Source organism: Terrapene carolina, unplaced genomic scaffold (assembly GCF_002925995.2).
Source record: "Terrapene carolina triunguis isolate 2854851 unplaced genomic scaffold, T_m_triunguis-2.0 Scaffold42, whole genome shotgun sequence".
Taxonomy (NCBI): domain Eukaryota; kingdom Metazoa; phylum Chordata; order Testudines; family Emydidae; genus Terrapene; species Terrapene triunguis.
Window position 1 is genome coordinate 180,272 of NW_020664393.1, and position 22,669 is coordinate 202,940.

Here is a 22,669-nt window from a genome sequence, read left to right on the forward strand (position 1 = left end):
GTAACTCTGAGGTTCTACTGTATGCTTACATATAAACACATACATGCTCTCTCCAACCTTTACTGACCTCTTGATAGGGGTCACGTAGCACATTCTGTAACGGCTCAGGAAATACAAACTCTGCCCATTGGATTTCTGTACCACTCTCTAAATCCGATCTCATTTCAATAAAACAATGGCCAGATTGTGTCTAGTACTTACATGGGTGTGCAGGGGGCACAGTGCCCAAAGGCCAAGCAGAACAGGTAGCCTTCCCTTGCTTCCCCCAAGTAATGTATCTAGAGAGCAAAACTGAACCCCAAGTAACTAAGAAACAGAAAACACACATTTGCCTGAAGATTCAACATTTAATGACCATTAATATTATTACACGAGAGTTAAGAATTAATCAACAGTCTCCAGGAAAATAAAAACAACCCAACAATTGTTTCTGCCCCTCTTTTAAATTTGTTCAATGTAAAATGCAGAAATAAACAAATTTTCATTGAGCAGACAACCACATGCCATTTTTAAGCACTTTTATAGATCTATCATATGTTACCAGCTGCTTCGACACCCTATTATTGGACCAATTTACAATCCAACCTCAGAAGAAAGCAATATGCATAGTTATGAAGAATAATGTTGGGTGACAATTTATTTTGCTGCTCTCCAAGAGACTTCTGGTTTCTGTAGGTAGGGTTTCTGTACATGAGCAGAACTTGCCTCAGTATGGGAAACTGAAATTAAATGATAAGTGTTGTTATACATTTTCTAGATCTTATGAAGTGTTAGTTTGCACCTGAGGCTATTAATTTAAGATATTCACCTGTGTATTTTTATTTCATGAAAAGATTCCCACCGTTGGTCAGAAACATTTAAAGAAAAAACATCAATATCAAGGGCCCAAGTGATGAAATTCAGAGAGAGACATCCCTCAATATTATATGTTGTGAATTAGGAGCTAATGAACGCCACTCAATTGTTTAAATTATTGGGGAAAATATTCTAGTCAACAAAGAAAAATAATATATGCATCAGAGACAATTATGATTTTTTTATTTAACAAGATGTACGGGAAGAAATGCTTTTCTGTTTCTTAGACATACAGTAATATACACCAGTTCTATAGCCTCTCCATACTGAAAACCTCACAGACATCTACGATTTTTTTAATTCAATTTAATGAATGCAGGTGTCAAACTCATTGTCAGAAGCCACAGTATTCCCCATATCAATGATTGCCAAATTAATGATCCATGTGCCTCCAATGATCTGCAGAGCACAAGCTGGTGGTCTGTGAAGAACTGGCTGGTCACATGGTTCTGGCTCTTCTTTATTTCCAACTATATAATCATTCTGAGAGCTAAAAAAAAGATACATCAAATACTTTCTTAATACAGCTTTTCCACCTAAGCAATTGCTGGGGTTGCCACAGGGAGGTGGTGGTGATGGTAGTGGTTTTTTTGCAATTGCAAACAGAAGGAGAGCAGATATAGGAGTCAATTTCCCTATTGAGATATGCTCCACATATGAAAATGTTTGAGAAATGTTACCCTGTAAAATCAAAAGCAGATCATATCAGGGTTCATCTTCCAGTTTTCATCTGGTCTGGCGAATGGGAAGGGGATTTCTCATAATGAGAAATAATCCCTTATGCTTAAAGTTTGCTTCTTATTTGCCTCCGACTGTAACTTGTTAATCTTTCCTATGCCCTTTAAATTTGAATAACTCTGTTGTAAGGTTATGTCTATAGGCATTAGAGCTGGTTGAGAATTTTTAACACCTTTTTTCCCCACTGAAAAATGCTAATTCATCAAAACCTAAATTGTTTGTGAAACAGGGTTGGTTTCTACAAATCTCCCTTGAAAGTTCAACAAATCTCAACTCGAAAAAATGTTGGGAAAAAAATGTTATGAAATGGTCCAAATGTCCCGTTTCCACATTTTCAAACCCCAAAATTTGGGGGGATGGATTTTTGATACATGGATATTTTCAAGGTTTTGTCATTTTATGTCCCAATTTGGGACAGGAACTTTTTTTGATATCTCAAACAGTTTCATGGAGCAGGCAAACCATTTCCCATGCAGCTCTCATAGGCATCTTTAGCAGCCTGAAAGTAATACTATGCAAAACCAATTGTGTATAAAACCAAGGATCTTAGGAAACAAATCACCCCTTAAAGAAGGCTCTTTTTTTTTTTTTTGGTAGAAATAATTACATACTGTGCTTTGATGAACAAAGCATAATATCCTTCAGATGTCAAACGCAACCAAAGCACAGATGAAGAACACGTAGGTCTCCCAAAAATGCATTATTTCCCCCTCTTCCCTCACGGGGTGAAATCAACCTTCCCTCAGCTGTTTCCTGGAATGTTTCAGAAAAGGAAAAAACAAACTATGGCCCTATTAGGGTTAATTCTTTTGCATAGACACATATGACCATAAACTGGTCAAGTAGTACATGATCTTTCGCTAACATTGTGACTGGGAACAAGAAGAATACAGCCACAATAATATACAGCTGTCAGCTAAAAGTATTGCATAAAGCCATCTTTGGCCATGTAGGCTCTTGGCCTTTTGGAAATAGGTCAGCTGCATTGCCAGCATGACAAAGAAAATAACAATGTTTAGAATTAGGAAGAGGCGGGTATAAGAAGCCGATATTGACGGAGCACTGCTTTGAGCAGTGCTCACCATTTGTTCCAGTCCAGATTGGCCTTTGATTGATGCACCATTTTTGTGCTTCACATAAGTAACATCTGCAAAATCTAAAAGGTCTTTCATTTCCTCGTCTTCATCTACAGGTAACTCTTTTTGTGCCAGAGTCTGTGCCTTCTGTCGCACTCTTCTTTCGTTCACTTCAATTTGTGCAAAGATGTCAGGAACGGCATCGACAAACTTGTAGCCTTTGGCTACCTTTTTGCTTTTTTTTGCCCTGCCTTGCTGCTGCTGCTGCTGGGAGATAGCAAATAACCTATCAATGGCTTCTTCCGTCTGTCTCTTATCTGAAAATCTCAGCAGGCGTTCAGCAGTCTTTCTAAAGCTATCTGTGTTCTGCACACGGGACAGAATCTGTTTCTCAAGCTGCTGGAAGACAGGTTTGAAATGCTGAAGATTCTGCTCCACAATCTGAACATAATCTTTCACCTCTGATACAGCAGAGTTCCTTATGGTAGAGGTTCGGTCAAATAGAATTTTTTGGCGATCTGCAATAATCTGTGCAAAGACAGAATGGCCTCCATCCTCACCAGTCCACAGGTAAACAGCATAGGCATGCTCACTGGTGGCTATGAAGACATCCAGTTGCTGAGAATCTCCATGGACATTGAAGCTCTGGACATCTATGGAAGGTCCTATGAAGAGGTAAACTGCTCTGGTGATTGGGTTCCGCAGGTGGGTTGTAACATTCACATAGTTTGTTCCATTGTATGGGTAGCCCCGGGGATACATTTTTGAGGCAACAGTAGCCTTCTCACTGTACCCGGTGTCATCCATCCAGTACATCTTATACATCCCATCGTGATGCCTAATAAAAGCCCCGTGGACATCATCAATAACAGTCTCTTCAAAAGGCACATCCACATTGTGGAAGAAGCTGGTGGCTGCCTCTAGGGGGCTGTCATCTTCAAGATGAATTAGGTCCACAAGCAACAAAAGCTGGGGATGCAGAAGTAAAAGGTTTCTTTGGAAGTTTTTCAACTTCAGTTTTGGGTTGTAAGCACCCACTCCTTCTCCCCTGATAAAAACCACTCCACTTCTCTCCATAGCGGCAACTACTCTCCCCTGGCAGTCTGCAGCCAGGTCATGTTTGTATTTCAACCACTTTGATGAACAGTCCTCTGTAACCTGCCCTTCCCATGGGGAGAAGCAGCTCTTTGACACAGCTGGAGAAAACATCAATACATTGTTAAAGAAGGTATACTTCGGCCCATACAGGGCTTCTGTTATGAAAGGTACACCGTTGGGAGCAAAGGTAAAGGAGTTCTGATCAGGGTGCTCATGGCCAGCATTGAAGTTCCTCCACCCTTTGATCCACTCTTTGTACTTATTCTTATGAACAATATCATATATTGCACGACCTCCCAGTTTTCCAGATTTGAAGGAGAGGAAGGGCCTGTTGATTTCAGCTGGCAATGCACTTCCATATGTTACAACTCCCCAGTCCTCAAAATAATGCAGCTTTGGAATACCATAGTCTGGTGGAGGTACGGAGTGCAAGCTTGCATCATACCTGCCAAAAGACACAGAACATGGGTTTACACTTAAACATTAAAATCAGAATTATTTTATTTATTTTGATTTTCCAGCACCTATCCAAAACTCAAGATATTTTGCAATATTTAAAAGAAAGAATTGTCTATAGTGTAACATTTTTACAAGGATAGGCTGTTGGCCCCAAACCTGGAGAAAAAGTGGACTGCATATCTTTTCATTTGGTCCCTATCCTTTGATCTGGCTGGCTTGGATAGCCCTACTAGGAGTTAAATTCCCACTGATATAGCTCTTGGGGTCACTGGAACATACTTGTCTTCCCCACCATGTCAAACTGCAGTCCTCTTAATTTTAATAACTAATTTAATGCTAGTCTGCAGATAAAAGTTTACACTTGCATCAGAGCACAGCAGTCTTAGTTAAGAGGAGCCACCAGGCCTGAGCAGTTCAGTTGCTGGTTGGGTGAGGAAGGACTGGAGGGCTGTGAAAATCTTCAGGTGAGGAGGCCTGGGAGAGACCCTGCTCAGGCAGGGAACAGACAGAGAAAGCAAGGTCCATAACCTGAAGGTAACAAAGGTGATGGGACATAGTGGGAAGCAGCCCAGGGAATGCAGCAGCAACAACTATTAAAGGAAGCAGGACGTGGCTGTTATTTGTAGGGTCCCTGGGTTGGGACCTGGAGTAGTGGATGGGCCCAGGTCCCCCCACTGGCCAAAGGCAATGTTGGCAAAGCCCCGAGAAGGGGCAAGTTTAGTTTTGGAACCCAAGCAAAGGGCTGGAATTTAAATAGGCCCGCAGATGAGGCTGAAGAGGATCAAGCATTTTGTTGAACTTTGTTATCCTGGGAAGGGACTGGACTTGAAGGAGTGACCTGGCTGGAGAGGTGGGGCAATAAGAACCATCAAAGGCAAAGAGTCTCCAGGGAAAAAGCCCTGGGGTTACTGCTCTATCCCAGAGCAGACACAGACTTAAAGCTATCCCAGAAGGGGCTGAGAACTGAGCCCAGAGGCAGGGCTGCAGAAACTGACAAGGGCACAGTGATAGGCCCTGCTGAACCTTTTTCACCCTGGAAAGGGTTCATCTGTTTTAGACTATGTGTGACTTAGCCAGAGGGCTGAGCCAGTGAAGACCTGCCTGATGAGGGCAACAGCTGACAGAAAAAAGAGAGTGCAGGTTTGCACTCAAACGACAGGAGGCACTCAGCAGAAGTCAGTGTGCCCCATCATATACTGTCTACTCAATTAAAAGAAACTCAATTCCTATCATGCACAAGATGTAATTTCCAGACTCCTCAGGTACGGAAGGATATAGAGAGTTTGAACTCTTCAAAAGGATTAGAAATAAACTAAAAATGAATTATAATCCCACAGTTTGTTTTAAATGATAATTGTATCCTCTGCCTAGGCGAAAGACAAACTTCTAAGACAGTAAGTATATAAACTAAAGTAATACACTTCAGTTTAAAAAGAAATCATACCTAAATAAGGTTAATTATTTTTTTATTTCCTTATATTTAATATGAGCAACTATATACTATTTCAGATATTATTTAAAGGAACAAAACAAATAAAAGCAGCATCAAGCCCCCAGCAAGAACCCCATCCCTAACATAACCAGATGAAAAGGTCTTTCCCCATCAGAATACATCTCTCTAATTAATGGCTACCCCCTTCAGGCCTTGGAATATATCTGGTAGGACAACAACTCTGGGTGATTTTGACCAAAGGTGGAAGCTTGTTCCACAGCCAATGGCCCCTTGTGGAGAATGCTCTATGACCACCCTCTTTCTTTATTAAATCCAGGAGACTTCAATGCAAGTGCCTCCACTGACCGCAATAGAAGCACTATGGCACAAGAAGAGAGGGAGTCTTTCAAGTAGGCAAGCCCCAGGACATTTAGGGCTTATTTCTGTGACTCAAATCCACTGAAACATCCCATTCCTGAATGTTAAGGTATCTTTCCAGGAGAAGGAGTCTCTTTTAACTACAGACTTGCCAGGGGTCCTTGAGTGCATGAGGAGAAGAAAGGGAGCTTGCACTAAATATATAACTAGCACAGCATCCAGAGGGATATTTGGGAGCCAGCAAGCCATGAATTTTCTCAATGTACATATCTTAATTACAAAAACATATGCATGAAATACACGTTGATCCACTGTGGGGGAAAAACGTGATGCCAGTTTAAACGTTGGATATGTACATACACTATTGACCAGCAAGAATTGGACGTATTAAAGGCCCTAAAAGATTTTAATTTCTTGTCTGCAATAGAATGACCTAGTCTTACAAATTAGGGCTGAGTTGTAAGTTATGTGGAAAATGTGGCTCAAGTCCTGTTCCAGATTTTTTTCCCCCCGTTTTAACATTGCTTACATGCTAATGTATATACCATTTTTTAAAGAATCTATGTTTCTCTCTTTCTTTAAGCATTGAAATTTACATTTAAATTGCATTTAAAAGAAGGAACTGGGTTTTAAATGAGCTTGTAACTAACTACCAAAGCATACAACAAGCTGTAACATGAGTGGAAGAATTTTTTGTTTTTTTGTTAAAGAAAAAACTTGGAACTTTGATATAAGAATTTCACTCCCTTTGAAAATGGTTGTCTACAACAATGCAACTAAAAGCATTGCCAACGAACAGATGGAAAACATGTGAAAACAAGTTCTGTACAAGACCTGTGTTGTATGTGGCTGAGTCCCTTTTAGACTAGACACAGTTTAGGTTGCACATCACCAGCATAACATCCATTTGTACAATTCATTACAAATTGGAAGTTAATGACTTATCATTAATGCCAAGCAGCTGCCATGTTTCTTTGAAGCCCACTCATTCTGTTTCATACCAGAGAAATTCAGTGTGAAGAGTGCACCACCGCTGCCCTTTGGATGGAGTCCCGGGGCCTTCCACCACTCGATTCCTTCTGATCTGATCTGCCAACCAATTCCCACTGCCGTTGCGCATGACAAATTTGTCTAGAAACACCAATTGGCTCTCTGGCCCATAGAACCAGTTATAGTTGGAATCTGCAATTGCCACAGTTCTCTGAAATCCTTGGGAAAAAGTTAAAAGGAACACAAGAACAAGCAAATAAATGAACAAAGGCCTGTACTGTAAAGTAAGGATGCTGAAGCCAAGCATTACAAATGGGCTTACCCTTTTAAAGTATTTATAGACATACTCTTGAATGACCCACAGTCAGGTTATACAGTAGCTATTTCCCACTGCTGTAGCATACTACTCACCTTTCTTCTTAAACTAAAGAAAGCACAAGTGACACAGAAATGTCAAGGAGAAAGGCCCCATCCACCTACCTTTCTTCACTTTAACCTCTCACAAAGGATAGTATCAGTTTAAAGATTTTGTTTTTCTTATGTCAATCCATGCCCTTTAATGTAACTACAGCTCACAGAAGCTTCTCAAGGTAAAATGAAATCTATATCTTGAAAAAACTAAAACAAGTGTGCTTTGTTGTTTAAGTATCTTTCTGAAGCAGATGCCTGAGGTATCATGAGCCGTCCGTGTGACCCATTCTTCTAATATGGGTGTGTACTGCCATGTCAAAGGTATTCTTGCCTTCTGGGTGGTGTTCAGAATACAGGGCCAAATCTTCAGCTGATGTAAATCAGCATAGCTCCACTGACTGTATCAGAACTATGCCCATTTACGACTGCAGAGAACTGACCCCTAAAATCCATCCAAGTTAGGATTTTGTATTTTCACCCATAGTTTGAGGTTAAACTTGTATCCTATGGCAGGCTGAACTTATCTGGACACAGAAAGAACCAACGTAAGTCTTCATTAGAAACTTGAGCCCAACTGGAACAAATATCTTTTCTGAAGGTTGACAAAGTTTGGTTACATTTTTTACAATTAATTTTCATATTTACATCTCTGCACTTTAATTCCAGCTGGGACTTCAAAACAAAAGTATGATTTACAGCCTGATCAGAGGAGAAAGTACCAGAAAGTTTGCAACTGTGCTGCCTCTTACAAGATTTCCAGCCTAATTTTGCTAACTCAAGAAGTTACAATAACTCAGAAAAAGTTCAGAGCAGGAACAGAATTTTGGACTACTTATCCAGTCTGAGGCAAACCTCAAACTTTTCAAGTTCTCCCCACATTACTATATTTCCCATTCTCCCCTTTTAAATCTTTCCTCAGTTCAAACACCTATAGCTGCTTTGCAAAATACTTCATGAGTACTTTATCTTATGTCTCCACACATCCAAGTTGTTTAAATGTCATGACTCTTCTGTTCCCACAACATCTAAAATAGATTACCCTAAAATAGATGACCCATGTAGCTAAAATGCATGTCCATTCCCTGGTTCTGTCCCAATTTCATTACTGTAATTTCATTCTCATTTAATTCTTCTGTTGGCTTCCACCTGCCTTCTATGTTAAACTTGAGCATCTCATTCTACCTGTGCAACTCTATGCCTACCTAAGTCTGTGCTCTTCGTCCTCTCTCATTTTGCTCTGCCCAAGATACTCATTTCACCACTACTTTTGTATCCTTCTCCCATTCTTGCCTTCATGCTTTCCGTGCCCCCTCCTCCTTCCCTCCCCCCTATGCTGCACCTTATTTCTGGAACATCTTCTTTTTGCAGTCCACAGGGCTCCAACTCTTCCCATTTAAATCCCTTAAAACTCTCTTCATGAAACCTCCCAATGTTATTGCACCTATGTGAATGATGCTGTCACATACCTATCAAAATACAACAACTCATTGCTCTGGTCTAAGATAGAGCCTTCCTCTGGGTCATCAAGTGTATGTCTTTTAGATTGGAAACTCCTTAGGGCAGGGACCCTGTCTCCTCCATTTCATACAGCGGTAAACACAGAACTTAACAGTAACTAAAAGAGGAGGTAACATGACCTAGTGCACAGAGAGGATTGGGACTCAGGAGACCTGAGTTCCACTCCCAGCTCTGCCACTAATTTGTGGGGTGACGTCAGGCATGTCACTTTGCATCTCTGTTCCTCACTAAAATGGGGATAATGATGACCTTCCTTTGCACAGTTCTTTGATATCTACTAAATTAAAAGCTAGTAACTACACCTCTACCCCGAAATAAGGCGACCCGATATAACACGAATTCGGATATAACATGGTAAAGCAGTGCTCCGGGGGGGCGGGGCTGCGCACTCCGGCGGATCAAAGCAAGTTCGATATAATGTGGTTTCACCTATAACGCGGTAAGATTTTTTGGCTCCCGAGGACAGCGTTATATCGGGGTAGAGGTGTATTACTTATTATTTACTGAACATAGTCATTGCCCACTGTGCTGTATGAAACAGAAGAAGACATGACCTACCCAAAGGATATTATAAGTCCCGTATTTTGGATGTTAAATAGCAATACAGTTTACCACTAGAACACACGGAATACCTCAAAGACAGAAACCGATGGTCATACTATGTATACCAGATAATATATACACTGAACAGAAAACAAAGAACTTGATAGAGCATAGGAAGCAAATGATGTATGACTTAATAGAGATCCCGAAGGTAGTTACTCTTTTGCCCATCAATCCTAATAATTTTCTTCTCCTGGTACTTTTCCACAGAAAAACAAACTTCTCTTTCATGTATCGGAGGGACATCTCTCTCCATTTAACCTTCCCAAAATTTCAGCCAGCAGGGGTAGCTTTCCTTTCCACTACCTAACTCTGATAGTAGTTCTATGCCACAATGACACAAGCCGAAATGCAGGCCCCATCACTGGTGCCTAAATAGTTATATATCTGTATAACCTTAGGCACGCACATTGGAACAATTTGGCCCATGTCTCCTTGGACTGCACTGAGAACCCTACCAATAGAGCTAGTTAATATTTTTCACATGAAAAATATTTTAGTCAAAATTGCTTTTTCTTTAAATGAAACTTCTTGGGGAAAAATTGATGTTATAAAAACTTTTTCAATTTTTGTAAAAATGCCTATCAATTTTTTCCATTCCAAAAAACCCTCAGTTTTCAATGCAATGATTTTTGGTAAGAGAAAATTTTCAGTAACAATTTTGAAAACGATTCTAATAAAATTTCCAGAAAAAATACCAAGACAAAATTCACACACACAAAAAAGCCAAAACAGAAAATGGGTCCATTTCAAAGATAGAAGCAACTTTGAAATGTTAAACTTTTTCATAAAATAATTTTCTTATTTTTTGACCAATACTAAGGGCAAGCACTTAATAGACAACAATAGTGTCATTTTCATGCAGGTATATAAAAACATACAGAATGCTGCACTATTTGAGCTATATAAAATTGTACTTTAACTGTGAAACTTGTAATTGATTTAGAAATTAGCAGATGTTCCTTTATCAATCCAAGCTACCTACCTGGCAGGACAGTTCTATACATAAATGCAAAGTGCTTTTTAAGCCACGGGTGGTTGAAGTGGTTGATGTCAAAGTGCCTTTGGACAAGAAACATGTACTGAAAGAGAGATCTGGTGGTGTAGCTGCCATAAGCCACTCCTTCATAGAGGGATCCATCTGTAACTTCTCGCAGCAGGACTATAGACTTTTCCATGATTGACAGCACTTGCTTAGTCCACAAGTACGCTTCCTGAAGATAGCCTGAAAGAGGAAGATGTGGATAAAGCTGAAACAACTTTATAACATACTGTGCCTACAGCATATGATTTTTTTAAAACAGGGGTGCTCCAAAGTATGACCTCTGCAGTCCTAAAATATGACCTTAGTCTGCCATCTCCTTGCAGTTGTAGGGTGAAGATAAAACTGATTACATGCAGATTTTAATTTTTGATGAACAAAGGAGTTCAAGCTTAATTTAGTGAAGAAAATCTGCCAACACCTAATTGTTATTAACCAGGGACACAAATAAAGGAAGCACACCTTGTATTTTCAAAGAAAGATGTCTCTATTATGCTCAATACACTCACATAGTGAGAATCATCTCTTGCCACATGGGATCATGCATTTGAAATTAAAACAGAATGCAAACAAATCTATTATCTCCACCAGAGGGCTCCAATAATGGAATTATCTGAGTCATTTATTTTTAAGCAATATGGTTGCCACAAGTGAAACATTCAAAAAACGCACACACCAATGGGTGGGTGCTTAACAGATGCGAATGACAATTAACAATAAGAATACTTAATCAAGAAGTTTAAACTTAAAGTGCAATTAAATGATATTACATAGTAAAAGATGTTCCATACTATGTACATTTTTAGAATACTGTACTATCTAAACATGGACAGATTTCTTCTCAAGAAAAGATTATCAGAGGTCTTACCATTCTGGTCCCTTTTGGCTTGTTCAACAAGTGGGGAGAAGGTGAAGGAAACCCCCACATAGTGCCATCTGCCCATGAGCTAGCCAAAATGTGCACCCAGACACAAATATTGAGAGACTATCAGTGGCAGCAGTAGAGTCTCCAAAGAGAGCAAGATACGTGGACGTGGAGCACCACTCATTTCTGCATCATCTAGCAGAGATCAGCTGATGCAGGAAGCTGGCACATACTATACCATACTAAAAGGTGCATTAGTGACTGCTCTGTGAGAACTCCCTTCAATGATCTTAGAGAAATTGTGCCATCCTAACACACATAATGCCTCCATTATAGTGATGCACATGACCCTTACTATGTGCTGTGACATAAAAGCCACAATAAATATTTTGGTTGTTAATACTTCTTTAGCATTTCTAATGTGTACCCTTACTGTTGATCTGAAATATCACACTAGGGAGTATTATCATCTCATGGTTCAGTAGTGGCAGTGCATTTATCATCCTGAAACATACAGTAGGTGGCTATTACTTGGTTTACAACTATTCCATCCCATCAATCTATTACACATCAGTGTATAAGAAGGAACAAGTAGGCTATTTAATACCATCTCTAGCCAAATGTGAAAAGGGAATTAATTAGTGTTTTCCTTTAGAGAACATTATGTACCAGCCTATTGGTTATCCAAATATTTTTCAAAACAACCTGAGTTCTTATTTTAACTCAGAAGATCATAATTTACTGAATACTTAGACTGCATCTGGAACTGGGCTCAATTATCAGCTGTGCCACAATCATCATGTGTGACCTTGGGCAAACCATTTAATCTCTCTGTGCGGCAATCCCTCCCATCTATACAATGGAGATAATAATGCTTCCTTTGTCTATTTTGTCTATTAGGACTGTATGCTAATAGACTCAACACAAGGACTCAACACAAGGTGTTTGTACAATGCCTAGCACAATGGGATCTTGATCTTAATTGGGACCTCTAGACGAAACTGTAATACTCCTTACATATGGTATGTTATTCACATTGTATAAAGTCATAATATTAAAATAAATTAGTTTTATATAATTATATGTTTTACCTCACGTATTTGTTTGCTCTATCGTATGCTAAAAGAGAATACATTTTTAAACAGCATTGTACTGCTAGAAAGACAATCTAAAACTATACTGCAATCCTACAATACAATTTTTTTTTTTACTTTTTGGAAACTTCCATATATAAACTATAGAAATCAAAATTCTCCCTGAATGCTAATTTTAGTCACTATCTAGGACAGATTTTAACTCAAAAGTAATATTTGTTTCATGTTACCAATTCCTAAAAGAATTGGAAGTTGCTAAAAGTAGATGAAGGTAGCCACATGCTCACATCAAGTGTTCAACCCAAACTGCAAATTCTGATAGATTCATGATGCCAACCTTGTTGGATGCAAACCACAGTTACTGCTCTTTACTCTCAGAGAAAGCAGGGACCACCCTCAGCTACCAGAAAGGGGAAAGATTAGATTATGAGGAACGGGTAAACATTTAGGGATCCTACTTAGATAAAGCCAACTTCCAGACTTCATATATCAGAGTGAAAAAAAAAACCTTAGGTATATTACTATTGCTATTTACTACTGTAGGGAGGGTAAGGTACCCTAATCAGTGATCAGTTGCAGTCATAGTACAAATGCTTAACAAAAAGATGGCCCCCACTCCAAGGAATTTCTAATCTATGCACTTGGCCTGAATTAGAAAGACTTGAAGAGCCTACACTTAGATGCCTGGGGTGGTCACATTATGTACAATTTGTTTAATACCTACAAGTGGTGATTTGACAATTATTGATCTTCACCTTTACAACAATCAGTTACCTTGTATAACTGATTTTATATATATCCATTTATATATATAACCTGTAGAGTTATAAGTATAATCAACAATAAAAAAAAGATGCTGAATATAGCTGTGCTTTAGCTGATACATAACTTGCACATCTTTACACATGGCTGAATTAGAGGTTGAGCGCTAACATGTACAAAATAGAATACATACTTGTATCAGTTCCTGAGACTTTATTCATAACTTACAAACATGACTCACATACTTTAAAAAGAGTGTCTCTATTGATTAGTGCATACCTTGATTCATCAAAACCAGGCTTCCTGCCAGCAGGGCCATGCAGTTGGTAGGCTGATGGTTATGTAGGTACTGGAAACCCCATCCACGCCTGTATGATGTTTCATACATATATCCTGAGGCATTGGCAATCACCTCAAGAAATCTTTCCTGTTCAGTCTTGCTAAGGTAGTTGTACAAGAAGTCATAAGCAGTGGCAAAAGCAACCAAAGAGTGAGCAAGAGGGACCTCATCCCATGGAGCATCCTTCACTAACCTGTCAAAGAAGAAAGGTCAATTAATAAATTGAGTTCCAAAGATTAGTCACCAGGCTTTGATGTGTAAGTAACTCAATATCTTTGAAATTAATGCAAAGAGTTCAACAGCCTTCCAACAGGAAACCACCTAACTAGTTTAAAAATGAAGCTTGATAAATTTATGAATGGGGTTTTATTGCCTGAAATACTAGGGGACTGGACTTAATAACACAGATGGTCACTTCCAGTCCTACGATGTATGTTCCTAACACACAGAACATGCTATCTATTAACTCTCTCTGGAACATTTCACTTGTTTCTAAATAGATACAGTAGTCATCCTTAAAAGCTCATTAATTGTGTCAGATAAATGAATTCCTTTTCCATAGATAAATGGATATCTTTACCTCAGTATCTGCAATGTTCTAGGTTTTGCTGCAGGAGTAGATATATGGAAAATTAGGTAATATTACACACATTGAGGTAATATCCATTTATCTGAGGTAAAACTGGTAAATTTCAAGGATGACCTCTAATCTGAAAGTAATAACATAAACTTCATATTCTTCTCAATGTTTGTTACAATCTTTTATTTTTAAGTGAATTTAATGCTGGTGAAAAGTATCTGCGTGGTGGCCTTTTGGAGTCTTCTATGATAGCACAGTATATCTTTCCAGAGCAAGTATTGCATGGGCAGCAACAGTGCAAACTACTCTACACTGACCTGCTGTGATGGGGAATACAAACCCCACACTGGGAAGGAAGGGATTAAGAGCTTCTCTGGGCCCAGGCGGCCCCATCTTGCTGCACCTGCAAAGCCTGCAGAAGCTGGATGATAGGGTTGCCAGGCATAGAATCATAGAATAGGGTTGGAAGAGACCTCAGGAGGTCATCTAGTCCAACCCCCTGCTCAAAGCAGGACCAACCTCAACTAAATCATCCCAGCCAGGGCTTTGTCTTTAAGCTGGGCCTTAAAAACCTCTAAGGATGGAGATTCCACCATCTCCCTAGGTAACCCATTCCAGTGCTTCACCACCCTCCTACTGAAATAGTTTTTCCTAATATCCAACCTAGATCTCCCCCACTGCAACTTGAGACCATTGCTCCTTGTTCTGTCATCTGCCACCACTTATAACAGCCGAGCTCCATCCTCTTTGGAACCCCCCTTCAGGTAGTTGAAGGCTGCTATGAAATCCCCCCTTACTCTTCTCTTCTGCAGACTAAACAAGCCCCATTCCCTCAGCCTCTCCTCATAAGTCTCCTGATTTCGTTGCCCTCCGCTGGACTCTCCAATTTGTCCACATCCCTTCTGTAGCGGGGGGACCAAAACTGGACGCAATACTCCAGGTGTGGCCTCACCAATGCCGAACAGAGGGGAATAATCACTTCCCTCGATCTGCTGGCAATGCTCCTACTAATACAGCCCAATATGCAGCCAGGGAGGCTCCGTGTGCTGCCCTCACCATGAGCACTGGCTCCGTAGCTCCCATTGGCCGGGAACTGTGGCCAATGGGAGCTGCAGTGGCAGGGCCTGCGGGCATGGACAGTGCGCCGAGCCGCCTGGCTGCGCCTCTGCCTAGGGGCTGCAGGGACATACCGGCTGCTTCCGGGAGCCGCCTGAGGTAAGGTAAGTGAGCCCGCACCCCAACCCCTGCCCCAGCCCTGAGCCCCCTCCTGCACCCTAACTCCCTCCAGGATCCCGCATCCTCTCCTGCATTCCAAACCCGTCGGCCCCACCCCTCAGCCTGGAGCCCCCTCCTGCATCCCACACCTCTCATCCCGGCCCCACCTCAGAGCCCACACCCCCAACCGGAGCCCTCACCCCCTTCTGCACCCAAACCCCTTGCCCCAGCCCAGTGAAAATGAGCAAGTGAATGAGGGTGGGGGAGAGTGAGCGAGGGAGGGAGGGAAGGAGGAGGGGATGGAGTGAGTAGGGCCGGGGCCTTGGAGAAGGGCATGGCTTTGGGGAAAGCACGGGGCAGCGGGCACGGCAAGGGTGTTCGGTTTTCTGCAATCAGAAAGTTGGCAACCCTACTGGAGGAGGAGATTAAAAAGGGAAGCAAAGTAGCTCACTAGCAGGCAGACAGTGCAAGTGAGCTGACTTGCACTTTCAGCTCCTGGGAAGGAACTCCACAGGAGCTCTTGCTGCCTGAGACCTGGCTATGGTGGCCTAACCAAGTCTGCAAAGAGATCAATGATTCTCTGAGGGTCAGGAACTTTATCTTTATGTTCAATCCTTTACTTTACCCTGTGGGAAGAGAGGGGACTAGTAGGAAGTGATCCAGAGAAAGAGCTGCACAACACCCCATGGTGCAGAACTTAAGTGCCTACCATTGGGCTTTAATTTGGAGCCTGGTGGAGGGGGTGGGACTGGGCTTCCTGACCACCCCCTAAAGAGGGATCATTGCAGGAATCTACCCTTGGTGGGGAACTTAGTTGGGGGAAGACCCTGAAGATAGAAAGTTCTGGACCACAAGACCCCGAGCCAAAGGGGAAACCCTAAGTCCTTCATTTGGTCCTGAAGACCTACCCATTATTGAACTCTTTTTTTTATATACCCCGAAAGGGGTGGACTTGAAAATATGACCTGGACGAAGGGCTGAGTCACTGAAAGGACAGATCACTGCAGGGTGGAGCAGTAGTGGAGAAAGGGAATGCCTGTGAGGAAGTCAACCTGCCACACCTCCCCAACCACTAAGCAGCATTGGCAGTGAGTGTTCCCCTTCACACCTGCCAATATTCCTCATCCCTGACCTAGAGGGGCCACTTCCAGAAGTCTCCATGCTCAGTCAGTTCTTGGACTCTCTGTTAAGACTGCCAAGAAGAGTGCCAACTGTGAATGAGGTTTTTGAAATATGGACACCTTGTCCACCAGGAAGTTGATTCAGACCACTATTGTATTTCACGTAGGCCATCAAGCAGCCATAGAATTGAGCTATGCCAGAGTAAGGAAGGGAGACTTTGGCCTATAGATATGAAAGTAAATTTACACATTTAGAATAATCAAAAATACAAAATTCAAACAAATACATGAAATAGCTGGAATATAATGCTATTATTCAAAAATCTGATAGACAATATTTGCTTGTGTGAAGAATAATAATTGTGCTAAGCCTAACAAAGGATTAAATCTAAACAGGGAAAAATTTGCAGAGCAAACGATTTCATAATCAATAGGATCATGTACATTTCAGACTTGTTTTGCAGAGCAGCATTTGAAGGAATATATCCTGAATATCAATACTTGGTATGAGAAATAAGCAACTGCTTGCACAGCTTTCAGTTCTCTTTAACCTCTACTCATTCACCTTACAACATGTTTTTTATTTATAAAAATACATTTTGAACACTGACGGGGGGGAGGGAGAGAGGGAAGGAGGGGTGAAACCTGGCCCCACTGCAGCTAATGGGAGTTTTATCATTGACTTTAGTGGGGACAGAATTTCAACCTAAACTTTTATAAATAGTAGACTAAACAGGTATGCTAGAGTTCTGAAGAAATATGTTTAAAGAAGACTGTACACTCATTCATTTATTAATACTGTGGAGTCACTAAGAACATAAAAGCTACCATGGTCCAATTTGCCCAGCATCCTGTCTCCGACAGTGCTCTATACCAGAGCTTCAGAGGGATTGTACAAAACAGGGCAATTATGGAGTGATCCAGTCTTCCACTCCTGGCTTCTGGAAGTCAGAGGTTTAGGGTTGACCCAGACAATGGGGTTGCATCCCTGATCATCTTGGCTAACAGCTACTGATGGACCTGTCCTCCATGAACTTATCCAGTCCTTTTTTGAATGAAATTATGCCTCTAGTCATCAAAACATCTCATGACAATGAGTTCCACAGGACGATTGTGCATTGTGTGGAAAAAGTACTTCCTCTTGTTTTTTATTAAATCTGCTAGCTATTAATTTCATTGGGTGGTTACCCCTTTTTTTTTGTATTGTGTGAAAGTGTAAATAACACTTCTCTATTCATTTTTTCCACACACATGATTTTACAGACCTCTCTCTATCATATCCCACCCCCACCCCCCGCCAGTCATCTCTTTTCTATGATGAACAGGCCTAAGCTTTTAAATCTCTCTTTGTATGAAAGCCACTCCACACCCTTGATCATCTCTGTTACCCTTCTCTGAACCTTTTCCAGTTCCACTATATCTGTTTTGAGATGGGGCAACCAGAACTGGACACAGTATTCAAGGTGTGAGCACATCATGGATTTATATAATGGAATTATATTCTGTCTTATTTTCTATCCCTTTCCTAAAATATAAAGATAGACAACTAAAGGTGTGGTGGAGCTGACTATCTTTAAGACGATGCCTTAATTATTATCCTTTCCCAAATCCTTACATGTACATTCTGTTCCTCAACAACTTCTGCCATTTTCTGCCAAATCAAACTCTAAATCTAGTAACCAGGGCTTGTTGCCAGGTGCAACAAAGTTTCTCACTGGAGTTGTTTGCAGTTGTTCAGTGTAGAAGAGCTGTGGCACTTACAGCCAAAGGTTTTACACATTTTCCCTAGAAAGTCATTATTTCCATTTGACAACAGCAAACATTTCCAAATAAATTAACTGAGATGCTAACTGACTTAGGTGAACAAGCCTGCACACATCCAGGGTGGGTTTTTTTTTTTACTGTCTCCTTAGAGCCACAAAACTTGGAAAGTCTGGTTAATCCATTATATGTCAAGTTCAGCTCAGTGCCCACATTTCTTACTATTTCTTCTTTTGCATCTTTCTTTTGCACTAAAATGACTCTGAACTATGTGCTCTTATTAATGAAGAGGTAGATTTCTTTGTAGTTTAAATGTTACATTCTGCCTGACTTACAATCCCATGAAATACCATTGACTTTGATGGAATCGCATGATGTACAATTCAGGACAGAATTTAGACCCATTAATTCATTTTGGGTGCAGAATGTTTTTATGAAAAATTAAACTTACACCAACAAAGCGTGGGAGCTCAGAAGGCGAATTCTTCTCTATCAAACACAGAAGGTGCCTCATGTAGCTATTAGACATTGTCTACACTAGAAAATGCTATACACATTTTCCAGCAATGGTGTACAACTGCATACAACGAGGAGTCCTTGTGGCACCTTAGAGACTAACAAATTTATTTGGGCATAAGCTTGCGTGGGCTAGAATCCACTTCATCAGTTGCATAGAGTGGAAAATACAGGAGTAGGTATAAATACATGAAAAGATGTGAGTTGCCTTACCAAGTGTGAGGTCAGTAACGAGAAAATTCAATTGACAGCAGGATACCAAGGGAGGAAAAATAACTTTTGAAGTGGTAATGAGAGTGGCCCATTTCAGACAGTTGACAAGAAGGTGTAAGTAACAGTAGGGGGAAATTAGTATTGGGGAAATTAGGTTTAGGTTTTGTAATGTTTGTTTTTGCTGATACAGAATGACACGGCTACCACTCTGAAAACTGCATACTGAATCCCAGAGTTTTCACCTCTGTGTCATGAATGGCTGATCAGTGAACAGACCCTTGAACAAGTATTTGGAGACCCCTCATTTTCAAATCATGTTATTTTGGTTCTCACAAGATCTTTGCACATTCAAAGCTCAGTCAGTGTTCAGGAGACAGAGGTGCCATTGTAAGTGCCTTATCCTGGAACAGCTTAAATATGGCAGGGGCCAACTGGTGAAAAATTAACGAGAATGGAACCATTTTAGAGCTAAGTTCAAAGCACACAACTTCACTGTAAGTGGAAGTATCTTTACAAACAATCACAGCTTGCATACTGGAATAAATTTAAATAATTTGGCGATCTTTCGCCTTACTTCATCATAAATGGAATAGTACTGTTAGAGTTCACAGTATCTGGGTTCTACTATGGTAATTTTAGATTAGAATCAACATAAGAAACATAAGAATGGCCCATACTGGGTCAGACCAAAGGTCCATCTAGCCCAGTATCCTCTCTTCTGACAGTGGCCAATGCCAGGTGCCCAAGAACAAAACAGGTAATCATCGAGTGATCCACCTCCTGTCGCCCATTCCCAGCTTCTGGCAAACAGAGGCTAGGGACACCATCCCTGCCCATCCTGACTAATAGGCATTGATGGACCTATCCTCCATGAATTTATCTAGTTCTTTTTTGAACCCTGTTATAGTCTTGGTTTTCACATCCTCTGGCAAGGAGTTCCACAGGTTGACTTGCGTTGTGTGAAAAAATACTTCCTTTTGTTTGTTTTAAACTTGCTGCCTATTAATTTCATTAGGTGACCCCTAGTTCTTGTGTTATGAGAAGGAGTAAATAACACTTCCCTATTTACTTTCTTCACACCAGTCATGATTTTATACACCTCTATCATATCCCCCCTTAGTCGTCTCTTTTCCAAGCTGAAAAGTCCCTCTCTTATTAATCTCTCCTCATATGGCAGCCATTCCATACCCCTAGTCATTTTTGTTGCCCTTTTCCGAACCTTTTCCAGGTCCAATATATTTTTTGAGATGGGGCGACCACATCTGCGTGCAGTATTCAAGATGTGGGCATACCATGGATTTATACAGAGGTAATATGATATTTTCTGTCTTATTATCTATCCCTCTCTTAATGATGCTGAACATTCTGTTTGCTTTTTTAACTGCCGCTGCACATTGCGTGGATGTTTTCAGAGAACTATCCACAATGACTCCAACATCTCTTTCTTGAGTTGTAACAGCTAATTTAGACCCCATCATTTTATATGCATAGTTGGGATTATGTTTTCTGATATGCATTACATTGCATCAAGTGTAGAATACTACTAATTCAAATATTAAAACATTTTGAGTGAATGTTAGTTAATTGCAGACATGGTTTTTAATAAAATAAGGAATTTCAGCTACCCAGGAGAGGGTCAGATTTGCTCCCTTTTCAGTGAATTTAACTTGGCTTTTTGATATATAAAAGTCCTTGCCTTTCTCTTTGTCAGAAACCTCCTCTAGATTCTACAACTGAAGCAGACAACATTGACATAAGTAGCTACATGCCCAAGACAAACTTTACATTAGTAGAGTACCTGCCCAAGCTTAAACTAAATCATTCTGCAATACCACTAAACAGTAACCTGCCCGACAACAAAATGAATCACTAACTTGTCTCCAACAGAAAGTATCAAATCAAAGAGGATCAAACTTAACACACCGCTTTAACAGTCATGGAAAAGAGCCAATCTCTATACTTATGATGAAGCTTGTACTTCATGGGCCAGATTTTTAGCTGGTAAATCAGCATTGCTCCATTAATGTAATTAACTTCAATAGAGCTATTCTAATTTACACCACCTGAGGATCTGACCCACAGACTCTAACATAGAAAGCAAGGTAGAAAAGCAGCACAGGAAATTTAAATCTGCCCTGATACTCATGAAACTTCAACAAATATGTGACTCACATTAAGCAAAATTGAAACCTGAAAAATCTGTTAGCCAGGTGACACATTTCTTAAATGACAGCTGCAACCCCCAGGCCCACTGCCCAGATGGAACACCCAGCTCCTAAAGGAATGCACCAAGGGAGTTGCTGCTGACATACTGTAGAAATGAATGCACAAATATTTGTGATGATATATCTGGAGGTCAGGGTTCATGACGTACTCATTTAAAAGTGAATTTGTATCTGACTTTTTGGGGCATGTGGGGGAGAAGGGTTATTTATAGTTAGAGACATTTAAAGAGGTCGGCATCCCATTCTAAGTAGTCAACCATAAAAACAGGATAATGGAGGATGGTGATGTCCATTCCAGGTAATTGTGGTGGGCACAGTAGAAGGGTATAATTTTAAAAGGTTAGCAAATTGCTCCCTGTCATCTCCCATACACTTTAATCACTTCACTGCTGTTATGGCAAGAGCTACAATGAATATTCACAGGTATATCATCATTGGCAGATATATCATCCCTTTCAAGTGACAAGGTTCCAGTGGAACCCTAGCATGTCAGAGAATATCATCACATGTTACTGCTTCAGGGCAGGGGGTTGGGATGCAGGAGGGGTGCTGGGTGCGGCAGAGGGCTCAGGGCAGGGGTGCAGGGCGCAGCAGGGACCTCAGGGCAGAGGGTTGGGGTGCAGGAGGGGTGCAAGGTGCAGGCAGGGGGCTTAGGGAAGGGAGTTGGGGTGCGGGAGGGGTTGGGGCTCCGGCCCAGCGCCGCTTATCTAAAGCGGCGCCGGGGTGGCAGCAGTGCGCACTGGGGCCAGGGCGGGCTCCCTGCATGCCTGCCCCGTCCCCAGCCCCGCGCCGCTCCAGGAAGCGCTGCGGCCCCTGGGGGTAGGGGTGGGGGTGGAAGGCTCCGCGTGCGCTGCCCTTGCCGCACCTCCATGTACCTCCCCCGAAGCTCCCATTGGTCGCGGTTCCCCGTTCCCAGCCAATAGGAACTGCAGGGGGCGGTGCCTGGAGGCAAGGGTAATGCACGGAGCCCTCTGCCCCCCCGCTCGGGGGCCGCAGGGACGTGGTGGCGGCCGCTTCTGAGAGTGGTGCAGGGCCCACGGCGCCACGGGGGGCAATCCCGCGGGCCGTAGTTTGCCCACCCCGATGTAGAAGATAATAAGGTGATAAGTAACAGTCAGCATGGATTTGTCAAGAACAAACTATGTCAAACTAACCTGATAGCTTTCTTTGACAGGGTAACAAGCCTTGTGGATGGGGGGAAAGTGGTAGACGTGGTATATCTTGACTTTAGTAAGGCTTTTGATACTGTCTCACATGACCTTCTCATAAACAAACTTGGGAAATGCAACCTAGATGGAGCTACTATAAGGTGGGTGCATAACTGGTTGGAAAACCGTTCCCAGAGAGTAGTTATCAGTGGTTCACAGTCATGCTGGA

General features: G+C 41.4%; 1 protein-coding gene across 4 annotated transcripts in view; it reads right to left on the minus strand.

The window, feature by feature from the left end:
* Positions 1 to 339: 339 nt before the first annotated feature.
* LOC112106981 (dermatan-sulfate epimerase) overlaps positions 340 to 22,669 on the minus strand; it is a 296,569-nt gene continuing 274,239 nt past the window's right edge. For all 4 annotated transcript variants that reach the window (XM_026653475.1, XM_024200488.1, XM_029912453.1 and 1 more), the window contains 4 exons: positions 13,601 to 13,854; positions 10,544 to 10,783; positions 7,038 to 7,245; positions 340 to 4,212 (listed from right to left, as the gene is read on the minus strand). In XM_026653475.1, coding sequence (XP_026509260.1) covers positions 2,454 to 4,212; positions 7,038 to 7,245; positions 10,544 to 10,783; positions 13,601 to 13,854 — 2,461 coding nt within the window. In that variant the 3' untranslated portion in view covers positions 340 to 2,453. The remainder of the gene's footprint in view (positions 4,213 to 7,037; positions 7,246 to 10,543; positions 10,784 to 13,600; positions 13,855 to 22,669) is intronic.